Raw genomic sequence first — 18,761 nt, 5'->3', positions numbered from 1 at the left:
CATCTTTTTCATTTTTTATTTGTTATTAATGTTTGTCTTTTTCCATGTCGAACATCCATTTTTCTTGTTATGCAAAAAATTAAAGTTTGAAGTACGTCATAGTAGATTTCTCATTTAGATAATATGTTGGTAAAAAAATTTTGGCAGCACATCTTTTAAATGAGAAATATACTATGATGTATTTATCTAACTTTAATTTTTTCCATAACAAGAAGAATGCACGCTCAACATGAAAAAGACAAAAATTGATGACAAAAAAAAAATGAAAAAGATGCTACAAAGTTAGGGAAAAAAAAGAGAAAAAAAATGAGTTAGTACCTCCAGTAAGTAGGCGAGGAAGCCACGGGAGAAGGCATGGAAGACCTCGACAATGTAGACGGCAATTGTGAGGGCGTAGCCGACACCAACATTGGCGAAGCGACCCATTTAGAAGGAGGCATAGTTGGGGACGAGCCCATGAGAAGGGGCCCAGTGAAGAAGATGGCCCCCACCAACACGATCATGTAGCGATGACGATCTAGTTGGAGGTCCACGTCACCATTGCCAACTCGAGGAGCGAGAACACGTTGCGATCGTTGGAGGAAGAAGGAAAAAGAAAGAAAAGAAAATAAAAAATAAAATAAAATTTTAAAATATTTTTGGCCTCGATGGATCGGGGCATGGGCTTCGAGGACCAAGGCTTGGTCTCAATATCAACGGGTGTGGCAACTAGGGCACGGGCACTGGTGTCTAGGGCCTAACCTTGATGGACCCAGGCGCGCTAGAGTCTTGGGCACGGCCTAGATGGAGCCGAGCCACAACGCTTGAGTCCCGCCCAAGAGTGAGCGTTGAGGTTCTCGTGCCTAAGCGCAAAGTTTCTAGTCCAAGTGCTAATACTTAATCATATTTTGGAAAATGATTTTTGATTTTTTAAAAAGAAATCACCTTCCAAAATTTATGTTTTGGTAGGAAAATCTTTTTTGTTGACTTATTTTACTGAGAGAACCAAATGCCGGAAAATGAGGAAAATGTTTTTCCAAAAAATGTTGTCCGCGAAACAAACGTAGCCTTATATAAATATATCGATAATGAAAATTGCATAATGTTGGATTTGAATTGCAATTATTTATTAGGGTTAATACCACAAAAAATTTCAAACTGGTATACATGTGGCAAATTTATCCAAAACTAATTTTCTGACTACAAAAAACCTCAAACTAGTAAACATGTGATAAATTTATTACAAATTAATTTTTTAACTACCAAAAACTAAAATTTGGTACATTTACGACCAATTTACCATCATCTAGTTTCCGTTAAATTAGATTAATATAACGAAAAATCCCAAACCGGTAAATGAAAGGTACAACCCCAAACTGGTATATCCATCAACTGTCACAAGTCACGAGTCATCCAACTCAATAATTTGACAGTAAAATTTAACGGAAACTAATAAAAGGTAAATTTGTTACAGGTGTAAGATAAATTTGTTATATCAATTTGGGATTTTTCATGGTATAAATACTATTTAATATAATAGCCAGTAACTCTTTCAAATGCAAAATAGAATGCATATGCGATGATAATGTTCGTTTATTATGTGAATCGAACTCACAACCCTATGGGAGATGAGCAAGCTCTTTACCAGTGGGCTATAACGCTTGGTGCCGAGTTTATCTGTTCAAATATTGAAATATTACACCATGCTTACAATGCCGTTTACGCTACCTCTCTTGTCGATTTTTGCTATTCGAGGTGCGCATCTTCATTATAATGGATAAACTTGGGGATAAGAACGGCACAAGTGATATAAGTTTCGTATGGTGCTCACTTGAGTGTCACAACATTTTTCGATCAATTGAGTGACATAACTTTTTAACAACGTTCACTTGAGTGTCACAACTTTCAATCGAGTGCCATAATTTTAATAATGTTCACCTACGTATTGAAAATCCAATGTGGCGTGACACTTGTGATGAACGTTTTTAAAAAAGTTATAACACTCAAGTAATTGATTAAAATGTTATATGACACTCAAATGAGCGGTAAAAAAGTTATGCACTCATATGCTTAGCCTTGATATTAGAATAGGGCATAGGCTTGATCTTAGGGTTCTGCCATGCATTTGTCTCTTTCCTTGCCAACGAGAAAACATGCTATCCATTCCAACTATTCAGTCGAGTCGATCCTTATGGCATTGAAGTGATTGAAAAAAAAGTTATGGTATTTAATTGAGTACCGTTCAAAAGTTATGTCACAAATGGTGTCTTTTTCCTTAATACATTTGAGATTTCCTTCTGTTTAGACCAATTGAATGGACTGAACTACATCGAATGACTACCAGAGATGTCCATATCTTATGAGGATGCCTACTTCGGCGTTGTGTCACTAGAAATGCTCGTGAACTCACTCAGAATACTAGTGAGACTAAGGAAAATTTTGTTAATCGCCTGGAGGAATGAGACAGTAAGTAAGAATCATCAAATTTTAATGTGCTTGCAACATTTTGATTCCATCTATCAAACTTCAATTTGGTCGTGTTGCTACCATAAAGAAAGCTTGGGATCTGCTTGCCAATTGTTACCCCACTTCTGACATAAGAAATGTAGAGAAGACACTTTAAAACCTACAGAAATGGTCCGAAAACGTGCAAAACTAATTTGGAAAAGATTGAGATGAACAGTTAAAAGTGTGAGACCGGCTTAGTAAAACTGGCCAGACCATTTAGCACGTCCAGCTTGTTGAAGTTGTGCTGACATGCGAAACGTGACTGACCGGACTGACAAACGGCGACATGTGGCAGTCATAGGACGTGGATGCTGACCTGGTGGATGATGTGGCAGATGATGTACTAGGTGACGTGGCGCTTAATAGTGTGAGTGTTGATGTGATTTGATATAGTAAATACATTTATATGTAATGCAATTTCCTATAATTTAATTTACAATTGAATATCTTTGGATCACTGAAAATAAAAGCAATTTTATATTTCTTCATTGAAATATATGATAAAAGTTCATATTATCGACTCATAAGCTATCTCGATATCTTGTTACCCTAAAAAATTTAACGAAAGCCCAAGTATCATTAGGTGATGTCAATATGGATTTATTTGTGATATCATACATCCTTTTTTTTTTCTTAAAAGTTATTTTTTGTGAAATAAACGAAGCTTTGGGATTGAATTCAATGTGAGATCCGATTTTCGAATTAATGGCGTACACCAAAGTATATTATATATCTCTACATGCTTGTTTTTTGGATTTTTCGTAATTTTTCTTAAATTGGAGATTATCTCTCTTTTTTCCAAAGATAAGTAAATTGGGGTGTAAAAATTATTGGGTTAATACCTCAAAAACCCCAAATTGGTACGCCCGTGACAAAGTTACCCTCCGTTAGTTTCCGTTAAATTTTACCGTCAAATTGCTAAGTTGGATGACGCGTGGCAATTAATGAATATGCCAGTTTAAGGTTTTACCCCTCTGTTTGTCACATATTTACCACTTTGTGAGTTTTCGTGGTATTAATATAATTTAACGGGGGTAAATTTGTCACAAGTGTATCGATTTTGGGTTTTTGGTGGTTAAAAAATTAGTTCGAGGTAAATTTGTCATAGATGTATAATTTTGAAGGTTTTGATGATCAAAAAATTAGTTTAAAGTAAACTTATTACGGATATACTAATTTAGAATTTTTCGTGATATTAATCCAAAATTATTTGGAACTCCAGATCGGTCCTCGCCGTTGCTCCCTCCACCACACGGGCGCTCCCGCTTATTATCCTCTCCCATTAGCAAGTATCAACCTCTCTCTCTCTCTCTCTCTCTCTCGCTGTGAAGAAGAGACATGGCCTGCTGCTCGCAGTTCACGAGCTCCACCACCACCACCACCACCACCGTATCCGCCCGAGCCCAGGCGCAGCGTCCGCAGCGTCATCTCCTCCTTCCTCCTCTCCTCCAGCCCATCAGCAGGCCCCCGTCCTCGCGCTCGTCCCTCAAGCTCGTTGCTCCGCTGTCTAGCCGTAGAGACCAAACGACGCCGGCCGTCGCCAGGGCCTCGCCGGAGGACGAGCGGGGCGTCGTGCCGTCCGATGGGGACGACGGCGAGGGAGTCTCTCTGGGTACCATGAAGTTGCCCCCCGACACCGATCTCCAGAGGTTCGAAACCCTGCTTTTCCAGGTACGGGTGACGACGACGATGACCGCTAGTGTCTTTTGATCCGAGAACGTGCTAATTGCAAGACGGTTGTGCGTTTGAAGTCTCTGTGTCTGTCGTAAATGCTTCAAGTATAGGCTCGCGTTTTGAAAAAATGATGAGATGGAAGTTACATAGATGGTAAAGGAGTTGGTAGAGTGAAACAGAAGTCCTCGTATCGAAGTCCGAAGTGGTAGAATTAAACGATGTCCCAACTTGGAGAGTGCATTTTGGTTCTTTGGCATTGTTGGTGTTTGACACGAATGATCACCTCATCACAGTCGAAATGCGCTTATTTCAATTGGATTGATCACAGCTTGGTGTGGAATGGATTTTATAGTGTCGCTTTTGAGCTGATCTCATTCTATTACCGATTGGCCATGTAACAGTGGGCGAACAGTCTCTGTCAAGGCGCAAATTTGCCCCTCCCAGTGCCTCTTAAGGTCGGTAAGTTCTTAATGTATCTGAGTTTTCGTGTTTTGTCTGTTGCTTGTACTCTTAGTTCAATGGTGTACCAAAATACTAGCTGGGCACGATCATGTATAACTCTTTCTCAAGTTTAAGTTTGCCTTCGACATATCATTTGGCTTCGGCATTCTGTACTCATGTCACTGTTGTATTTGGTTGAATTGCATGATGGCCCATAACTAATATGACGCCAATTCCGATACCATCCTAAAAAAAAATGGGGATGATCTCCTCTGCACGAACATATGTATAATTCTAGTTCTAGGACGTCTCAATTAGAGAAGCCATGTATCGATTCATGCTGCATGTTAGTAATCAGGTTCTTAAATGCAATCATGTGTGACATGTTTTAGCTTTCTTTGGTTTATCTTAAAAAGGCAGCGAGGAAGAAATGGACTGGTGCCATAAAAAGGATGACTAGTAAATTCATTAATCGAAGGTTTGCTATTTCTCCCAAAATCCAACTCACTTTGGATGGATTCATTGTCTAACCTCAATGAAGGCGATAAATCTAGTTATCAAGTATTTTCTTGTGGGTATTCCAACAAAATCTTATCCATTATAGTGTGTTTATCTGCTTCTCTGCCCTTGGATCACCTTCTGCCGCCCCAATCCAATTCTGTCATTACTTCTGTCATGACTCTCTAGAGTATCCAAACACTTGCAGGCTTCTGTCATAATTCTTGACATATGGTGACACCCCTTTTTCCGTCTTTAGACTGCTCATCAGGTGATTGTCATGCGTATGCTGATTGTAGGTTTGGTACAACTTATTTCCCCACGACAATATAATGCAGCTTGTTGTTGGTCTAAAATTTTTACGACAAGGATCTAACTTTCATGCTTCAGGTAGATAAAATTCCCGGAGGAGCAAGGCTAGGGTTCATTACTATTGGAGATGGGCAAACTGAGGTCCTCGTGTACATAGATTGTCTGGTTTCCCCACCGACTGATGGTTCAGTCCCGATCTTCCGAGCCACAAGAAACGGACAGATGAAGGATCAAGCACCTCCTGGCGAGCTGAGAATCATGAGAAGTCTCCTTGCGGCCCTCAAGAAGTCGGTTGAAATTGCCAGATTGTAAATGCCTTTAGTAAGATTTCATCTGCAGGATCAGAAATTTGTGATCTAAGTTGCAGCACTGTCTGCGATTTATGCCTGTTCACCCACTCCTTTGGGGATATGCAGAAAACAGCCAACTTATATGAGACATACTAATTTATTCATGTAATTGAACCTTAAATTCATCAAATGTGATCTCTGACTTCGTACAACAAGCATTTTCTTTTCTCGGAAAATCGGTGCTAGGTTTGAACACAAGCATTGAAGGGAAAGCGAAAAACATGCGAAGTCGAACAATTTCCTCATTCTCTGTGATTTTTGGGACCAGGATGCTGTTAAGCAGAGTGAGTTGCTGTTGTTTCTCTCTTGAAGGATCCCCAAGCAAAAATACCTTGTGCTATCCATCGGATCATGTTTTCTTTTGTTTTTGCCTTTTCATTGTACGGCAGGTTGGGAGATGGATGAATGAAGGACTCCTCTCTGTAAGTCTAAGCAAGAGATCACCACCAAACCAAAGCAATGTATCATCTAATTTTTGTTGGGTGCTTACCCATTTTGGCAACGCATTGTAACTTTTAACAAGCACCAGACTCAACCTATCATGGACACTATTGGAGCTCGATCCAAGAAAACTAGTCATGTGGTTTCTACTTCCAACCAATCATCTCCTCACGCCATCCAATTCAGTCCTCAGCTTATAGTTTTTGCAATCGAGCCCTCGAGCTCGTAGAAATTTTCTAATCAACTCCCTCGTTCTTCGATGTTTACATAGTAAAGCTGCCGCCTCTATCGATACCTGTTAAAAATGTATGATATGGAAACTCAGATGTCACCGTAAATTAATTATTTGCTCCGACCAAACTGCAAAATCGATTCTCTCAGTTGTCATCCATCAACACGTTAACTTCAATTTGGGAGTAAAATTGCGAGGAAAACGACTCGATTGGAAAAATAATTTACAGACACAAGAGGCTTCTAATTGCACAAGAATAGAAATTGCGATGACCAACATAGACAAAAATGTTGTTTCCCTTGCCCAGCAGGCTGCTTTTGTCGGGTTGTCTTGTCGTGGAAGTAGGCAGGACGCACGGAGAGAGATGCTTCCAGCGCCATCGGTTCCTTCAGAGAAGATTCCATTACTACCGAGAGACCTCAGCAGAGCTCCCTCTCGATGCTGCTTTATCTGCCATTCGCATGAAGCAGGAGCAGAGCAGGAGCGCAACGCGACGATGGCTTGCTTCTCTTTCTCTCCCTCCTTCCTCGCGTTCCCTCGTGAAGTGCCACCCAAACGACTGGCTCTGCCCAGAAGCGCGTCGCCTTTCCGAATCGCTTGTTGTTGTTCTTCTTCTTCCTCTTCTTCTTCTTCTTCTTCTGGGGATGCTTCCGGCGACCAGAGCTCGAGGTTCGTCGTCCCCTCTGGTTCTCAGTTTTTGCTCTGTTTCTTTCCTTATGCTCACAATTCAGAAATTTTTCCATGTCAGTGGGACTGCCTAGCTCTAGTCTGTTCCTTCTGGGCCTAACTGAGGGATTGGATTTATGTTTGGCTATAATCCGCATAGAAACGATCAGTTTCCTTCCTTAGAGCTCCGAATGGATTGATCTTGTTGAGATTTTTCATCAATTTACACTCATTGTTGCCTCTTTATGTGTCTTTATCTTGTAAATATTCATGGGTGTCGGATCAAAATGAATCTTGCTTAAAACGGAAAAATGGGTTCATATATATGAAATGGCAGAACGAAGATATTCGAGCTTTATCAATTCTACGGAAAATGTGACTATCTTGATTGTCTCTCTTTTGAAAAGTTTTTATCTTCTTTCTGCTGTTCTTTTCTTAATATGTAACAGTAGTTTAATGGGTGAAGGTGATTGTTGATGCTGTTGCTTTATTAGTTCCTAAGACGAGATAGTTTTCTGCAGCAATTTCTGCATCATAGAAGGGCCCGAGACTGTGCAGGATTTCGTGCAGATGCAATTGCGGGAAATTCAAGACAACATCAGGAGTAGGCGTAATAAAATTTTTCTTCTCATGGAGGAGGTAATGTTTCTTCAAATGTTCAAAGACTCTATTCATGCAATCTTTTGTTATTTCAATTTTGTCAGGTTTTGTGGTGGCTGTTAACTTGGTTGCACTTGCAACGAAGTTGTAGTGTACTGGACCTCATATCGATTTTGGTATCCATTGTACTAGGTGAGGAGACTGCGAATTCAACAACGAACAAAGAGTGTGAAAGCCATTAACGAGAACGGTGTGGAGGAAGCAGATGAGATGCCTGATATTCCATCTTCCATCCCTTTTCTCCCTCACATGGTAGGTATTATCTGATCGACAGATCTTAAGGGTCATGCTCAAACTAGGTGCGTTGTCCACCCAGCAAGCAAGAAAGATCCTGGATCAAGCGGGGTCCCTCATGGGCTCCACTAGGTCCCGCATCCTTGCTTGCATACATATGCACTTGATGTATGTGAGAATGTTTTGGGCTATCAAGGTCTAAAAAGCACAGTACTTTTTTTTGCCTGGAGAATGTTTTCCCTGCACCGGTTGCATGCAAGAATATTTCGGGATGTCAACTCCGAAAGTCCTATAAAAGGAACCTTCCAAGTCTAATTCTGTTTAGTCTGACATTTTTTCCTTATGGAAACATGATCAATATTCCATCCTGCAAATCAGTTATGGATCATATACGGGAGAAATGCCTCACTAGTTATTATGTTCTTTGTTCTTCCATTCACTCATTCACCATGGTCCCCATCTATTTGCTGTTCTTTAGTGCTAACCTATCCATGTCTGTTTGACAGACACAGAAGACACTGAAACAGCTCTACTTGACAAGCTTATCATTCATAGGTGGGACCATTCTATTTGGTGGTCTCATTGCACCAACTGTAAGTTAATAAAGGATTGATTGACCTCTTAAAGCTATGTAGCTGCACTTTCAATTTTTTGTCTCAAGGCGTGATTGTGCTGACACTGGGTCCTGTTTTATGTTGCGTTGCAGCTGGAGCTGAAACTAGGTTTGGGAGGTACCTCCTATGAAGATTTCATACGTAATATGCATTTGCCTTTGCAGTTAAGGTACAAAAACAGATTTCAACCTTGGCGACATATGAAGCTAATAATGGAGCTGATGAAACCTTTCATTTTCACAATTTTAATTTTATACCAAACAAACATGTGGGATGAAACTCTTGATTCCTTGTGCTGGTTTATTGATATCACCTATTGCCGAATCAGTCAGGTTGACCCCATTGTAGCATCTTTTTCTGGTGGGGCTGTTGGCGTCATATCAACCCTGATGTTGATCGAAGCTAATAATGTCGAGCAACAAGAGAAGAAAAGGTGTAAATATTGTAATGGAACAGGTAAGTGTTGTTTTGTCAAATAACATGAACAACGAGACATCTGCTAATGAATATTAGTGTTACTTCCTCGTGATAGTTTCTTCTGACCCTGATTTGGACAGTTTTCACTTTTAGCAAATTGCTACTACCGCGTGGAGTCTGCTCTGCACGTGCAAGTCTTTTTCCATGAAGTTCTACAATTTGACTTGATTTTCTAATTTGAATGCTTTTCATGGAAAATCTGATAGGTCTTTTATGAAGATCCACAGTGTAATTTATTATGTGATATTGCCAAATGCATCAGGTTCATCTACTTATCTAATCAAATTGAGATCTTCTAATAAGTCCAAATACGAGCCTAGGTTGAGTATTGAGTTGTTTCTTGGCATAGCTTGCCACTATAAAGATATGGTTTTATGGTTTATTGCTCTGGCTCTCTTGAAATAACCCGTGTCATTCTCATGATTCATATTGTGTGATCTCATGGCAGGATACTTGGCTTGTGCCAGATGTTCAGCAAGTGGTGTGTGCTTGAGTGTGAACCCCATTCTAGTAACTGGTGCTGCAGATCGCCCTCTTCAGGTTCCCAAAACTGAGAGATGTCCCAACTGCTCTGGGGCTGGGAAGGTAGACAAGACATTTTCTTCGTCGATCTTATACTGTTGCTTTATGTTCCAAGTTTAAATTGTTACTTAATTGCATCAGCTTAGGACAATTCGGACTTAGTGGCAGTTTAATGGAAACATGCCTTAAGTTTCTGTCACTTTGTGGGCTATTAATAAAAAAACACTGGCATTTTATCATCTAACTCGTGAACCAATCTGAAGCGTGGTCAAAAGTGTGAATCAGCTTAGTTGTTGCTCCTTGAACTTGATCTAATAGTAGGAAGAGCTCTATGCATTCTGTTTCCGGTGTTTTGACTATCTACTTTCTGTGGTGCAACCAGGTCATGTGCCCTACCTGCCTGTGCACTGGAATGCTTATGGCTAGTGAACACGACCCGCGGATAGATCCATTCGACTAAACACAGTTTGCTGACGAGGGAATGATTATATGGTTTGTAGTGTATGAAGAACATTCAATGGAGTGTTCATCGTAACTTCATGTTTGTTTTACAGAATAAAGAAATAAAACGGTGTTCCTTAGGGTAGACCTCTGGAGCGCAAATTTTCCAACTTTTGGAGCCTCAGCAAACTCCAGTATTGGAATGGGAGCCAACGTGACGATTACTTACCGGCCGCATTGTATACTAAACATAGCATTACGTTATTGCGGTAATACGAAATGCGAGAACCAAGACTTGAGTTTGCTTAAAGTTCATCCCAAAGCTGTTGCCTTTGCATCCTCAAATATATTAGATTCCAGCTGAACTACAAAAATGTAAATCTGACTGGTTCAAAGTAGCATGAACCTGAATATTAGCCATCTGGTTTATGTCGGGATAAAGCTGCAGTGGATGAACAGTTATTCCCACAAGCCTCTTTGCAACTCTCCTTTATCTGTATTTGCTAAATCTAAGGGTGCTTTGGGTATCCATACTGCAGATGCTTGGCTCCAAGAAGATCTGAAGATGAGAATCTTCGCAGGAGAAAGGAACACTTTTAAAGCACCCGAGCTTAGGATCTCTAAAATTTGTTGGCTTGAAGTAGATTGTCTCCACAGTTGAAGTTGGACAACTATACTGTCCATCGAAATTACAAATTCCATTTTGCCCACAAACCATTGGATACATACAATCGCCGAAATCTTGTATTAGAAGATCATCCGATACGGTCCACATTTTATCTTGTTGATACGCCCTCTAATGTTCATCATATACGAACTTCATGTACTACACAGATGAATTGAAACCGGAAAACAAAGAACCATTTTGTACATAATCCATAAACAATACAAGGCTCCTTCCTTAAATTCGATATAATTGTAGTCATTATTGTATTAGGAAAATTTACAGGAAAAGGGCAGTAAATCTGCAGCGGATCTGTCTGTCTGAGCAAATAAACCTTCGGTGGTTAGCGAAAGTGATAGTAAACCCAGTTCAGTCGAATTTGTCACAAAACTTCTGAGGTTCCATTTTTGCCCTACCCTCAATTTCTCTCCGAGGACCGAGAGAGTCAGTAGTGTGATCAAAGGGGCTACCACACCAGAGTGTTGTTCTTATTGAACAACACAAGATTGCCAGCATTGGTCAAGTGCATCAAGCAGAGAGAGCATAAAGAAATTGTGTCATTGCAAATGAATGGGCATCAAGGCAGAGAGAGCATAAATAAATTGTGTCATTGCAAATGAATGGGCATCAAGGCAGATAGAGCATAAAGGAACCTCACAGAATTATCAGCATGCATTGTGGCTAACCCAATAATTAGCAGAAAGGCCTGTAGTTGGATAATCATAAAATTCAGCATCGACTAAATTGAAAAAGGATGGTAGCAGAAGAAAGGAAAATATAGGGTAAAGGTGAATATGATATTGATTGATCAAACAAAGCAGGAAAGAAATGAGAACAGAAGATGAAAATAGGAAACCCAACTTCAAGGTTACAACTTAAAGTTGAAACTGGAACTATTTTAAGGTCCATCGAGAAGTCCAAGAACTCAGAATTGTTTGGATCAAGATATTCAGAAAATCTTCTGTTTTTTAAACTAGACATAGATGCACCCTATGTGCGGATAGACGGCACGGAGTATATGAAAATTCGAGAGAGGAATGTAAACATCGAAGTTAAAAGAATTCATCTTGATTGTTAATAACAATGAGCAAACATTACTTGTATAAGTTAAAAAGAAAGAATCTAAGGAAAACAAAAACTGATAGCATTGTAAGAATTCAGAACGTCATCAATGGCCTATTTTTGTCACAGCACTCCTTCACCCATGAATGCTGAAGAGTGAAGACAACAATGCTATAATTCAGACCTCTATCAAAGAACATTCGGAGTGAAGGCAGAGATGCATGACATGTTGCAGTAGTAGGGAAAAAGAGTCACCATGCCATGGAGCTTATCAAGAACATTACAGTGCAATTAGGCAACCCACAGTACGGTCAAACTCAAGAAAGTAGAATGAACAAAGAGTTTCTTTTTACAGCGTTGTAGCTAACTCTTGTGGAAGCTATGGGTGCTCTTATAGAGTGTACTCACAGAAACTCTGCTATTTGAAGCTAGTAATCGCAGAGCCTGTGAAATAGGGCTTATCTTATGTTCTCGGTGTGCTTCTCTATGTGATTCACAGTCTGTATTTTTTACTAATTCATCGGTTAATTTCGCTGTATCTCGCTTATAACATTCTTTGAAAGAGCTTTCCATATTAAACTCGATGCATTCTCTAAGTTTGTTTCGGTTTTATCACATACGTGGAGCTCTTGTTGCTAGTGCTTCACTCAGTCAATTACCTTACTAATTAGATGGCAAGATTGCAGTTTTATTGGAGGGGAGAAAAGGGTAGTGCTACAGCTTCCGACTCCAACAATAGCGCAAGACCAACACCAGAACCGGGAATCTGATTGTAAGAACCAAAATCAGCTTCATTAACAGAGAGATTCAGGCGTCTCTGTCTTGCGTAGTACAATGTTTCAAGTGACACAAAATGGCCAACGAAGATCAACAGGTTTTCCAAATATGGCAATTTCAGGCGGTGATGATGACTAAATTCACTACATTCAGTTCCTTCATGCCATGTGACTTCTGCATTTCTTCTGCATAAGACGGGTCCTCGCCAAGAAAAGAAAAATCACCTCACTTTAAGCACTTTAACTAAAACAATTTACTGTCTACGGAGATGCAATTCAACGACTAGATTGTACATCATCGTCTGAATTCACTATCCACAAAAATACGGAGGAAATGGTTTTTGTACCGTCGAGCACATAAAAAATATTACAGTGCAATTCGGCAAACTGACAACAATACGGAATGATCATAAACTTCAAACGACACTATAAAAGAGAAACAAAAGTAAAATTAAATACAAGATCACCGTGGACCGGATAGAATTGATGGTAACACTAAAATTGGAGCACCAAAATCAACATTCTCCTGACCAACCCTTACATCAATATTCAAGGTGCGATGTGAAAAGTCATAACCAAGATCATCTGGAATTTCCATATCTCCATCCAACACCTTGATGACCGTCAACATGGAAAGGCCTCTTCAAAAAATCACCTTGTAAGCACCATGCAGCAATCCTCATCATATTGACCACGTGAGGTCGATTTAGTTGCAGATCCTCACAAGTGTTGTCAACCATATCCAAAAGTCGACCTTCAGCCTTTCTCTTAAAAACGTCAAGTAAATACCTGTCTTCCTCGTTCTGAGAGCTGTCATATACTTTATTTCCACAAATTATCTCCAGAACTACCACACCAAAGCTATAGACATCCACTTTCTCAGTAATTGTTGTGCTCAACCACTCCGGGGCCATATATCCAGGAGTTCCCCTCACTGTAGTCTCCGCTTGGCTTTGGTCCCTATCAAGCAATTTAGACAAGCCAAAATCAACAACCTTAGCATTGAAGTTTTCATCCAAGAGAATATTTTGGGGTTTAATGTCCATGTGAACTATCTTCCATTTGCATTCTTCGTGGAGATAATTTAGGCCCTTAACTATGTCATAAATGATCTTCCTCCACTTTTTCCAGTCAAGCACAAACGACCCTTTTGATTTGCAAAAAATCCACTGATCGAGAGAACCATTGGACATGTACTCGTAGACTAGCAGCCTATAAAACTTCGTGGCGCAAATTCCAATGAGTCTCACCAAGTTGACATGATGAATGTCGCCAATAGCTTCAACCTCATCTAGAAAGGATTTTTTGATTTGGCATACCCCATCAAGCCGTTTCACCGCAACTTTTGTGCCGTCAATCAGAGTGCCTTCAAAAACAGATCCAAAACCTCCTTCACCGAGTTTCTTACCGAAACCCTCAGTGACGGCTATTAAATCATCATAAGTGAACCTTGTAGGTAGTCCGGCAATTGTTCTGGGTAGTCATCTTCAACTTCATCGACTTCCTGCCTCCTAAGAGTTAGAATATTTTTTACCACATGAAGAAGAGTGACCCAACGCTGGAACTGAGTATTATTACCTTAAGAGTGTTCGACTTTTTGCTATTTCCAGTAGAAGGTACTTCATTAGAAATATTCTGTACTTTAATGAAAGCAATGGAATGTCTAGCAGTTTGTTTCAAGTATGTTAGCGAAAATACTTGAGATATTAAGGGTCTGTTTAGTAATGTTTCTGTTTAGAAATAGTTTTTTCTATTTCTATTCCCTAAATGAGTTTTTGAGAAAAAAAAACGCATTTAGTAACTGTACAAAATTTCTATTACTGGAGTAGAAAAAGAACAGAAATGCGTTTGGTAGGACACTAAAAATTTCTACTACCAATTTTTTCATTTAATTATAAAATTATCAGTGGAGACTTAATAATTCATGTTTGGATAAATTGAACCAGAAATAGAATAAAAATATATTATGATATAGAATTGGACGACCTTAATACAATCATAAAGAAAATTACTCCTTATAGACAAATCAAATATCAGGTGGTGGTCGACGAAATTGCAGTTTAGGGTATAGAATTTTATGATTTTAGGATTTGGGGTTAGGGGTTAGGGTTTTAGGATTTCAATTTTGAAGTTTAGGGTTTAGGGTTTTAGATTTGGATTTTATGATTTAGGGTTTGGGGTTTAGGTTTTAGAGTTTCGGGTTAGGGGTTTTAGGGTTACGGTTTAGGGTTTACAATTTAGGGTTTAGGGTTTGGAGTTTTATGGTTTAACGTTTTAGGATTTAGGGATTAGAATTACGATTTTAGGGTTTCGGGTTTGGAGTTTTAGGGTTTAGGGTTTAAAGTTTAGTGTTTTGGGTTTGGGATTTTAAAGTTTGTGTTTTTGGGTTTAGGATTTGGGATTTAGAAGGTTTAGGGTTTGGGTTTTTGGATTTGAGGTTTTAGAGTTTAGGGTTTCGGGTTTTTCATTTTAGTGTTATGGGTTTTAGGGTTTGGGTATTGAGGTTTAAGGTTTTGGGGTTTAAGAGTTAAGGTTTAGGATTTTGGGGTTTAGGGTTTGAGAGTTTAAGAGTTGAAGTTTTAGGATTTAGTATGAGAATATCTTGTGAAAGAAGAAGGGTTGATCTTGTTTCTCTATTATTTCTTTTTTTATTCCAGAAATAGAAAAGTAGATTTTTTTTACTTGTTATTTCTGTTCCAAATCTATTACCTGATCACTTTTCTGTTCCGAGGAAAAGAAAAAGTAACTGATGTTACTAAACAGATTTCTGTTCTTTTTCTGTTCCGGAGAACAAAAAAACAGAAAAACAGAGAAATAAAAATATTACTAAACAGGCCCTAAGTAGCAAGAACTTGAATCATTTTGGAAAAAAGCTATTGTGCATGAGCAGTTGCTAGCACAGGCCTCTCGACAACTCTCCTTATTTATATTTGCTAGATCTGGGGTAAGTTGCAGGTTTGTGTTATTGGTGATGTAAGAAGTGTCATTAAGCTCCAAAAAGGTTTGAAACTGCGAAGCTTCACAAGACAGAGGAACAGTTTCCACACACCCAAGTTTAGGATATTTATCTTTCACTGGCTTGAAGTGGCTAGTCTCCTTGCTTGATGTTGGATAACTACGGATCTGTTTAGTAGCATTTCTGTTCCTAGAAACAATTTCTATTCAGAAATTATTTTTTCTATTTCTATTCTCTAAACGAGTTTCTGAGAAAAAAACGCGTTTCTACACAAAATTTCTATTTCCGAAGTAGAAAAAGAACAAAAATGTGTTTGGTAGGACACTAAAAATTCCTACTCCCAATGAAATTGTTGGTGGAGACTTAACAATTCATGTTTAGATAAAATTGGACTAGAAATAAAATAAGAATATATTATGATATAGAATTGGATGACCTTAATACAATTATAAAGAAAATTACTCCTTATAGACAAAGCAAATATCGAGTGGTGATTGAGAAAATTGCAATTTAGGGGACTTAACAATTTATGTTTGGATAAAATTGGACTAGAAATAGAATAATAATATATTATGATATATAATTGGATGACCTTAATACAATCATAAAGAAAATTACTCCTTATAGACAAAATAAATACTGGGTGGTGGTAGAGAAAATTCCAGTTTAGAGTGTAGGATTTTAGAATTTGGGGTTAGGGTTTTAGGATTTCGGTTTTGAGGTTTGGGGTTTTAGGATTTGGATTTTAGGGTTTAGGGTTTGGGATTTAGATTTTAAAATTTCGAGTCTGGGGTTTTGGGTATTAGGGTTTGGGATTTAGGGTATAGGGGTTACAGTTTAGGATTTGGGGTTTATGGTATGGGGTTCGGGATTTTATGGTTTAATGTTTTAGGATTTAGGGTTTGGAATTATGATTTTAGAGTTTAGGTTTTAGGGTTTCAAGTTTGGGGTTTAGGGTTTAGTGTTTCAGGTTTTGGGTTTGGGATTTAGGGTTTGGGTTTTGGGGTTTATAAGGTTTAGGGTTTGGGTTTTAGGGATTTGGGATTTTGATTTGCTGTGTTTTAGGGTTTGGGTTTTAGGGATTTGGGGTTTTTGATTTTAGTGCTATGTGTTTTAGGGTTTGGGTATTGAGATTTAACGTTTTGAGGTTTAGGGTTTGAGGGTTAAGATTTAGGGTTTTAGGATTTGGGATTTAGGGTTTAGTACGAGAATAACTTGTGAAAGAGAGAAAGATGATTTTGTTTTTTTTTTTTTTGTTTCAGAAACAGAAAAGTAGATTTTTTTAACTTTTTATTTCTGTTCCAAATCTATTCTCTGACCACTTTTCTATTCTGGAGAACAAAAAAACTAACTCACGTTACTAAAAGGATTTTTGTTCTTTTTTTATTTCGGAAAACAAAAGAACAAAAAAACAAAGAAATAGAAACGTTACTAAACAGACCCTGCACTACCCATCGAAATTACAAATTCCATATTTACCGTAGACCGTTGGATAATTACAATCCCCATTACCTGGACTAAGAAGTGTTGGGATTTTGGCATCCAAATCCCATAGAATTGAATGAAAAGTGTGTGGATGAAAGTGTCCTACATAGGATAAAAGAGTTGATAGGAGATGGGTTTAAATAGTTGAGCCTCACAAATGGGTTTGGGCCCCAAGGGGTACCCCACTTTTGTGGAAGGGAGAGGACCTACGCCAAGCTAGGTCGGTCCCCCGTCCGACCGGGTCCACTCTCTATCGGTTTTTTATTTTTTCCAAACAGACACATTGTTTAGAAATTTTTATTTTTTTATTTTTTTAGACAAACAAACATGTCTGTTCATGAGATTCGGTTCGCCCGAACAAAAACCGAAGCCCTTCGCGATTGTTCACGAACCGAACTGGTTCGAGTGAACCTTCGCTACTGTTCACAAAAAGCTTGTAACTCTTCATTTTCGCCACTTTAATATGACCGAACAGTTTAGTTCTGCAGAGTGACATTTCGTGGCATTCATATTCCCGCGAGACATTTTCCCGACACACTCTAGGCATATTCACTTCATCATTGTCATTTTATGCGATTATTATGCAAAATTGCGTTCGAAGGAGTCCTCCGAATACGTACCACTTCGGAGGAACGAGATCCGTTCTATCCTGGGAGACGATTGTCCAATATCCTCGGGTACTGATTGAGGGGCCAAATTCGTCTTAAGGACACGATGTTATTTCGTTGGGCTCGGATCGACATTCTGCTTATTTGTTTGTATTGCTTTCAGGTTAGTTTTCTGACGTTTGATTTCAATTTCTGGTATACGAACTTAGCCGAACAACAAGAAGATCATCTCTCATACTCCACTTAGATCCGTCCCATTGATATGATGCCAGATGTCCATCAGATCCAAACTTCATGTACTGTGTATTTGAATCAAAACCAAAAAGGTTAGTCCCATTTCCTATGGAATTCGTGAACAATGCCAAAGCTCCTTCGACAAGTTCAATATAACTGGTCGTGTCCGGAAAGTTTGTCCGAACAGAGTAATACACCTGCGGAGGATCAGTCTCTGTCTGGGCAAAAACACCCCTAGGAGTCGGTGAAAGTGAAAGTAAACCTTGTTCGGTACAATCCATTTGGGGAATTACTCTCGGTCAATTTCTGCCCATTCAATTTCCGCCCAAAGAAAAGTGAGTCGGTAGGGTGATCGAAGGTTGCCACATTGTGGCATTGTTCTTATCAAAGACAACAAGATTGCCGGTGTCGGTCAAGTTCATGCCTGCAACAGACATACCCTTTGTGTTGGTAGACCAAGCCATAGACCCATCAACATCTGTCAATATCAAATCTCCTTCCGCCGTGAGCTCCAAGGTGGCGTTCTCCCCAACCGGGTTGTTTCGATTAGCAGACCGCACCACTGCTGGATCTACTAAATCGTCGGTGTAAGCAATAAAAATGCCGAAATAGTAAACTTTCGGGTTGGCAACGTAGTAGAAGCCACATGTGAATACCATAGCGGAGCCATTGTGTCCTCTCAGAAGAATGGTGATAGGGCAAACGCCTAATCTCGACGATTATTAGCTATCCATGTAGTAGAAAGGCCTGCGGTTGCGCTGTAAGCTCGAGCATGGGACTAAACCGGAAAAGAATGGCAGGAGAAGAAGGGAAGGAAAGAGCAAAAGGCTTCTGCAGGTGAACATGGTATCGGAATTATCAAAGAAAGCAGAGAGAGGAATGAGGAGAGAGCAGAATGAAAACAAGAAACTGGAACTCGAGGTTAGA

The 18,761-nt window shown here is 39.2% G+C and overlaps 2 protein-coding genes and 1 pseudogene across 3 annotated transcripts; 2 read left to right on the top strand and 1 right to left on the bottom strand.

Moving 5' to 3' along the window:
- Positions 1-3,775: 3,775 nt before the first annotated feature.
- On the top strand, positions 3,776-5,763 carry LOC115687950 (uncharacterized). 2 transcript variants are annotated; one of them, XM_030613665.2, is made up of 3 exons: positions 3,776-4,158; positions 4,563-4,620; positions 5,495-5,763. In XM_030613665.2, exons 1-3 carry the CDS (start codon positions 3,826-3,828, stop codon positions 5,722-5,724), a joined length of 621 nt encoding a protein of 206 aa, XP_030469525.2. In that variant the 5' UTR covers positions 3,776-3,825; the 3' UTR covers positions 5,725-5,763. The 2 variants fall into 2 exon arrangements, with proteins under 2 accessions (XP_030469525.2, XP_030469524.2); XM_030613664.2 differs by having other exon boundaries at positions 3,784-4,158; positions 4,563-4,616; positions 5,491-5,763.
- A 1,002-nt stretch (positions 5,764-6,765) lies between these two features.
- Positions 6,766-10,520, top strand: LOC115687949 (protein ORANGE-LIKE, chloroplastic-like). The gene is made up of 8 exons (XM_030613663.2): positions 6,766-7,104; positions 7,623-7,740; positions 7,894-8,013; positions 8,502-8,588; positions 8,702-8,778; positions 8,938-9,065; positions 9,535-9,671; positions 9,991-10,520. The coding sequence occupies exons 1-8, from the start codon at positions 6,800-6,802 to the stop codon at positions 10,066-10,068; spliced, it is 1,050 nt and encodes a 349-aa protein (XP_030469523.2). The 5' UTR covers positions 6,766-6,799; the 3' UTR covers positions 10,069-10,520.
- Positions 10,521-13,014: 2,494 nt separating this feature from the next.
- Positions 13,015-18,493, bottom strand: LOC115687967 (G-type lectin S-receptor-like serine/threonine-protein kinase SD2-5; annotated as a pseudogene).
- Between the last annotated feature and the right edge of the window lie 268 nt (positions 18,494-18,761).

Source organism: Syzygium oleosum, unplaced genomic scaffold (genome assembly GCF_021117445.2).
Source record: "Syzygium oleosum isolate NSW1041296 unplaced genomic scaffold, Sole_v2.1 Sole_v2.10, whole genome shotgun sequence".
Taxonomy (NCBI): Eukaryota; Viridiplantae; Streptophyta; class Magnoliopsida; order Myrtales; family Myrtaceae; genus Syzygium; species Syzygium oleosum.
The sequence above is the reverse complement of the archived record's forward strand: the minus strand, read 5'-3'. Positions and strand labels throughout refer to the sequence as shown.

What these genes read in the sequence shown, in the direction of transcription:
- LOC115687949 (XM_030613663.2), top strand. Translation starts at nt 6,800, where the DNA reads ATGCTTCCAGCGCCATCGGTTCCTTCAGAGAAGATTCCATTACTACCG. An exon ending in GTGGTCTCATTGCACCAACT is followed by an intron (nt 8,589 to 8,701) that starts GTAAGTTAATAA and finishes GTTGCGTTGCAG; the next exon opens with CTGGAGCTGAAACTAGGTTT. An exon ending in CATTTGCCTTTGCAGTTAAG is followed by an intron (nt 8,779 to 8,937) that starts GTACAAAAACAG and finishes TTGCCGAATCAG; the next exon opens with TCAGGTTGACCCCATTGTAG.
- LOC115687950 (XM_030613665.2), top strand. Translation starts at nt 3,826, where the DNA reads ATGGCCTGCTGCTCGCAGTTCACGAGCTCCACCACCACCACCACCACC. An exon ending in TCGAAACCCTGCTTTTCCAG is followed by an intron (nt 4,159 to 4,562) that starts GTACGGGTGACG and finishes GCCATGTAACAG; the next exon opens with TGGGCGAACAGTCTCTGTCA. An exon ending in CCCAGTGCCTCTTAAGGTCG is followed by an intron (nt 4,621 to 5,494) that starts GTAAGTTCTTAA and finishes TGCTTCAGGTAG; the next exon opens with ATAAAATTCCCGGAGGAGCA.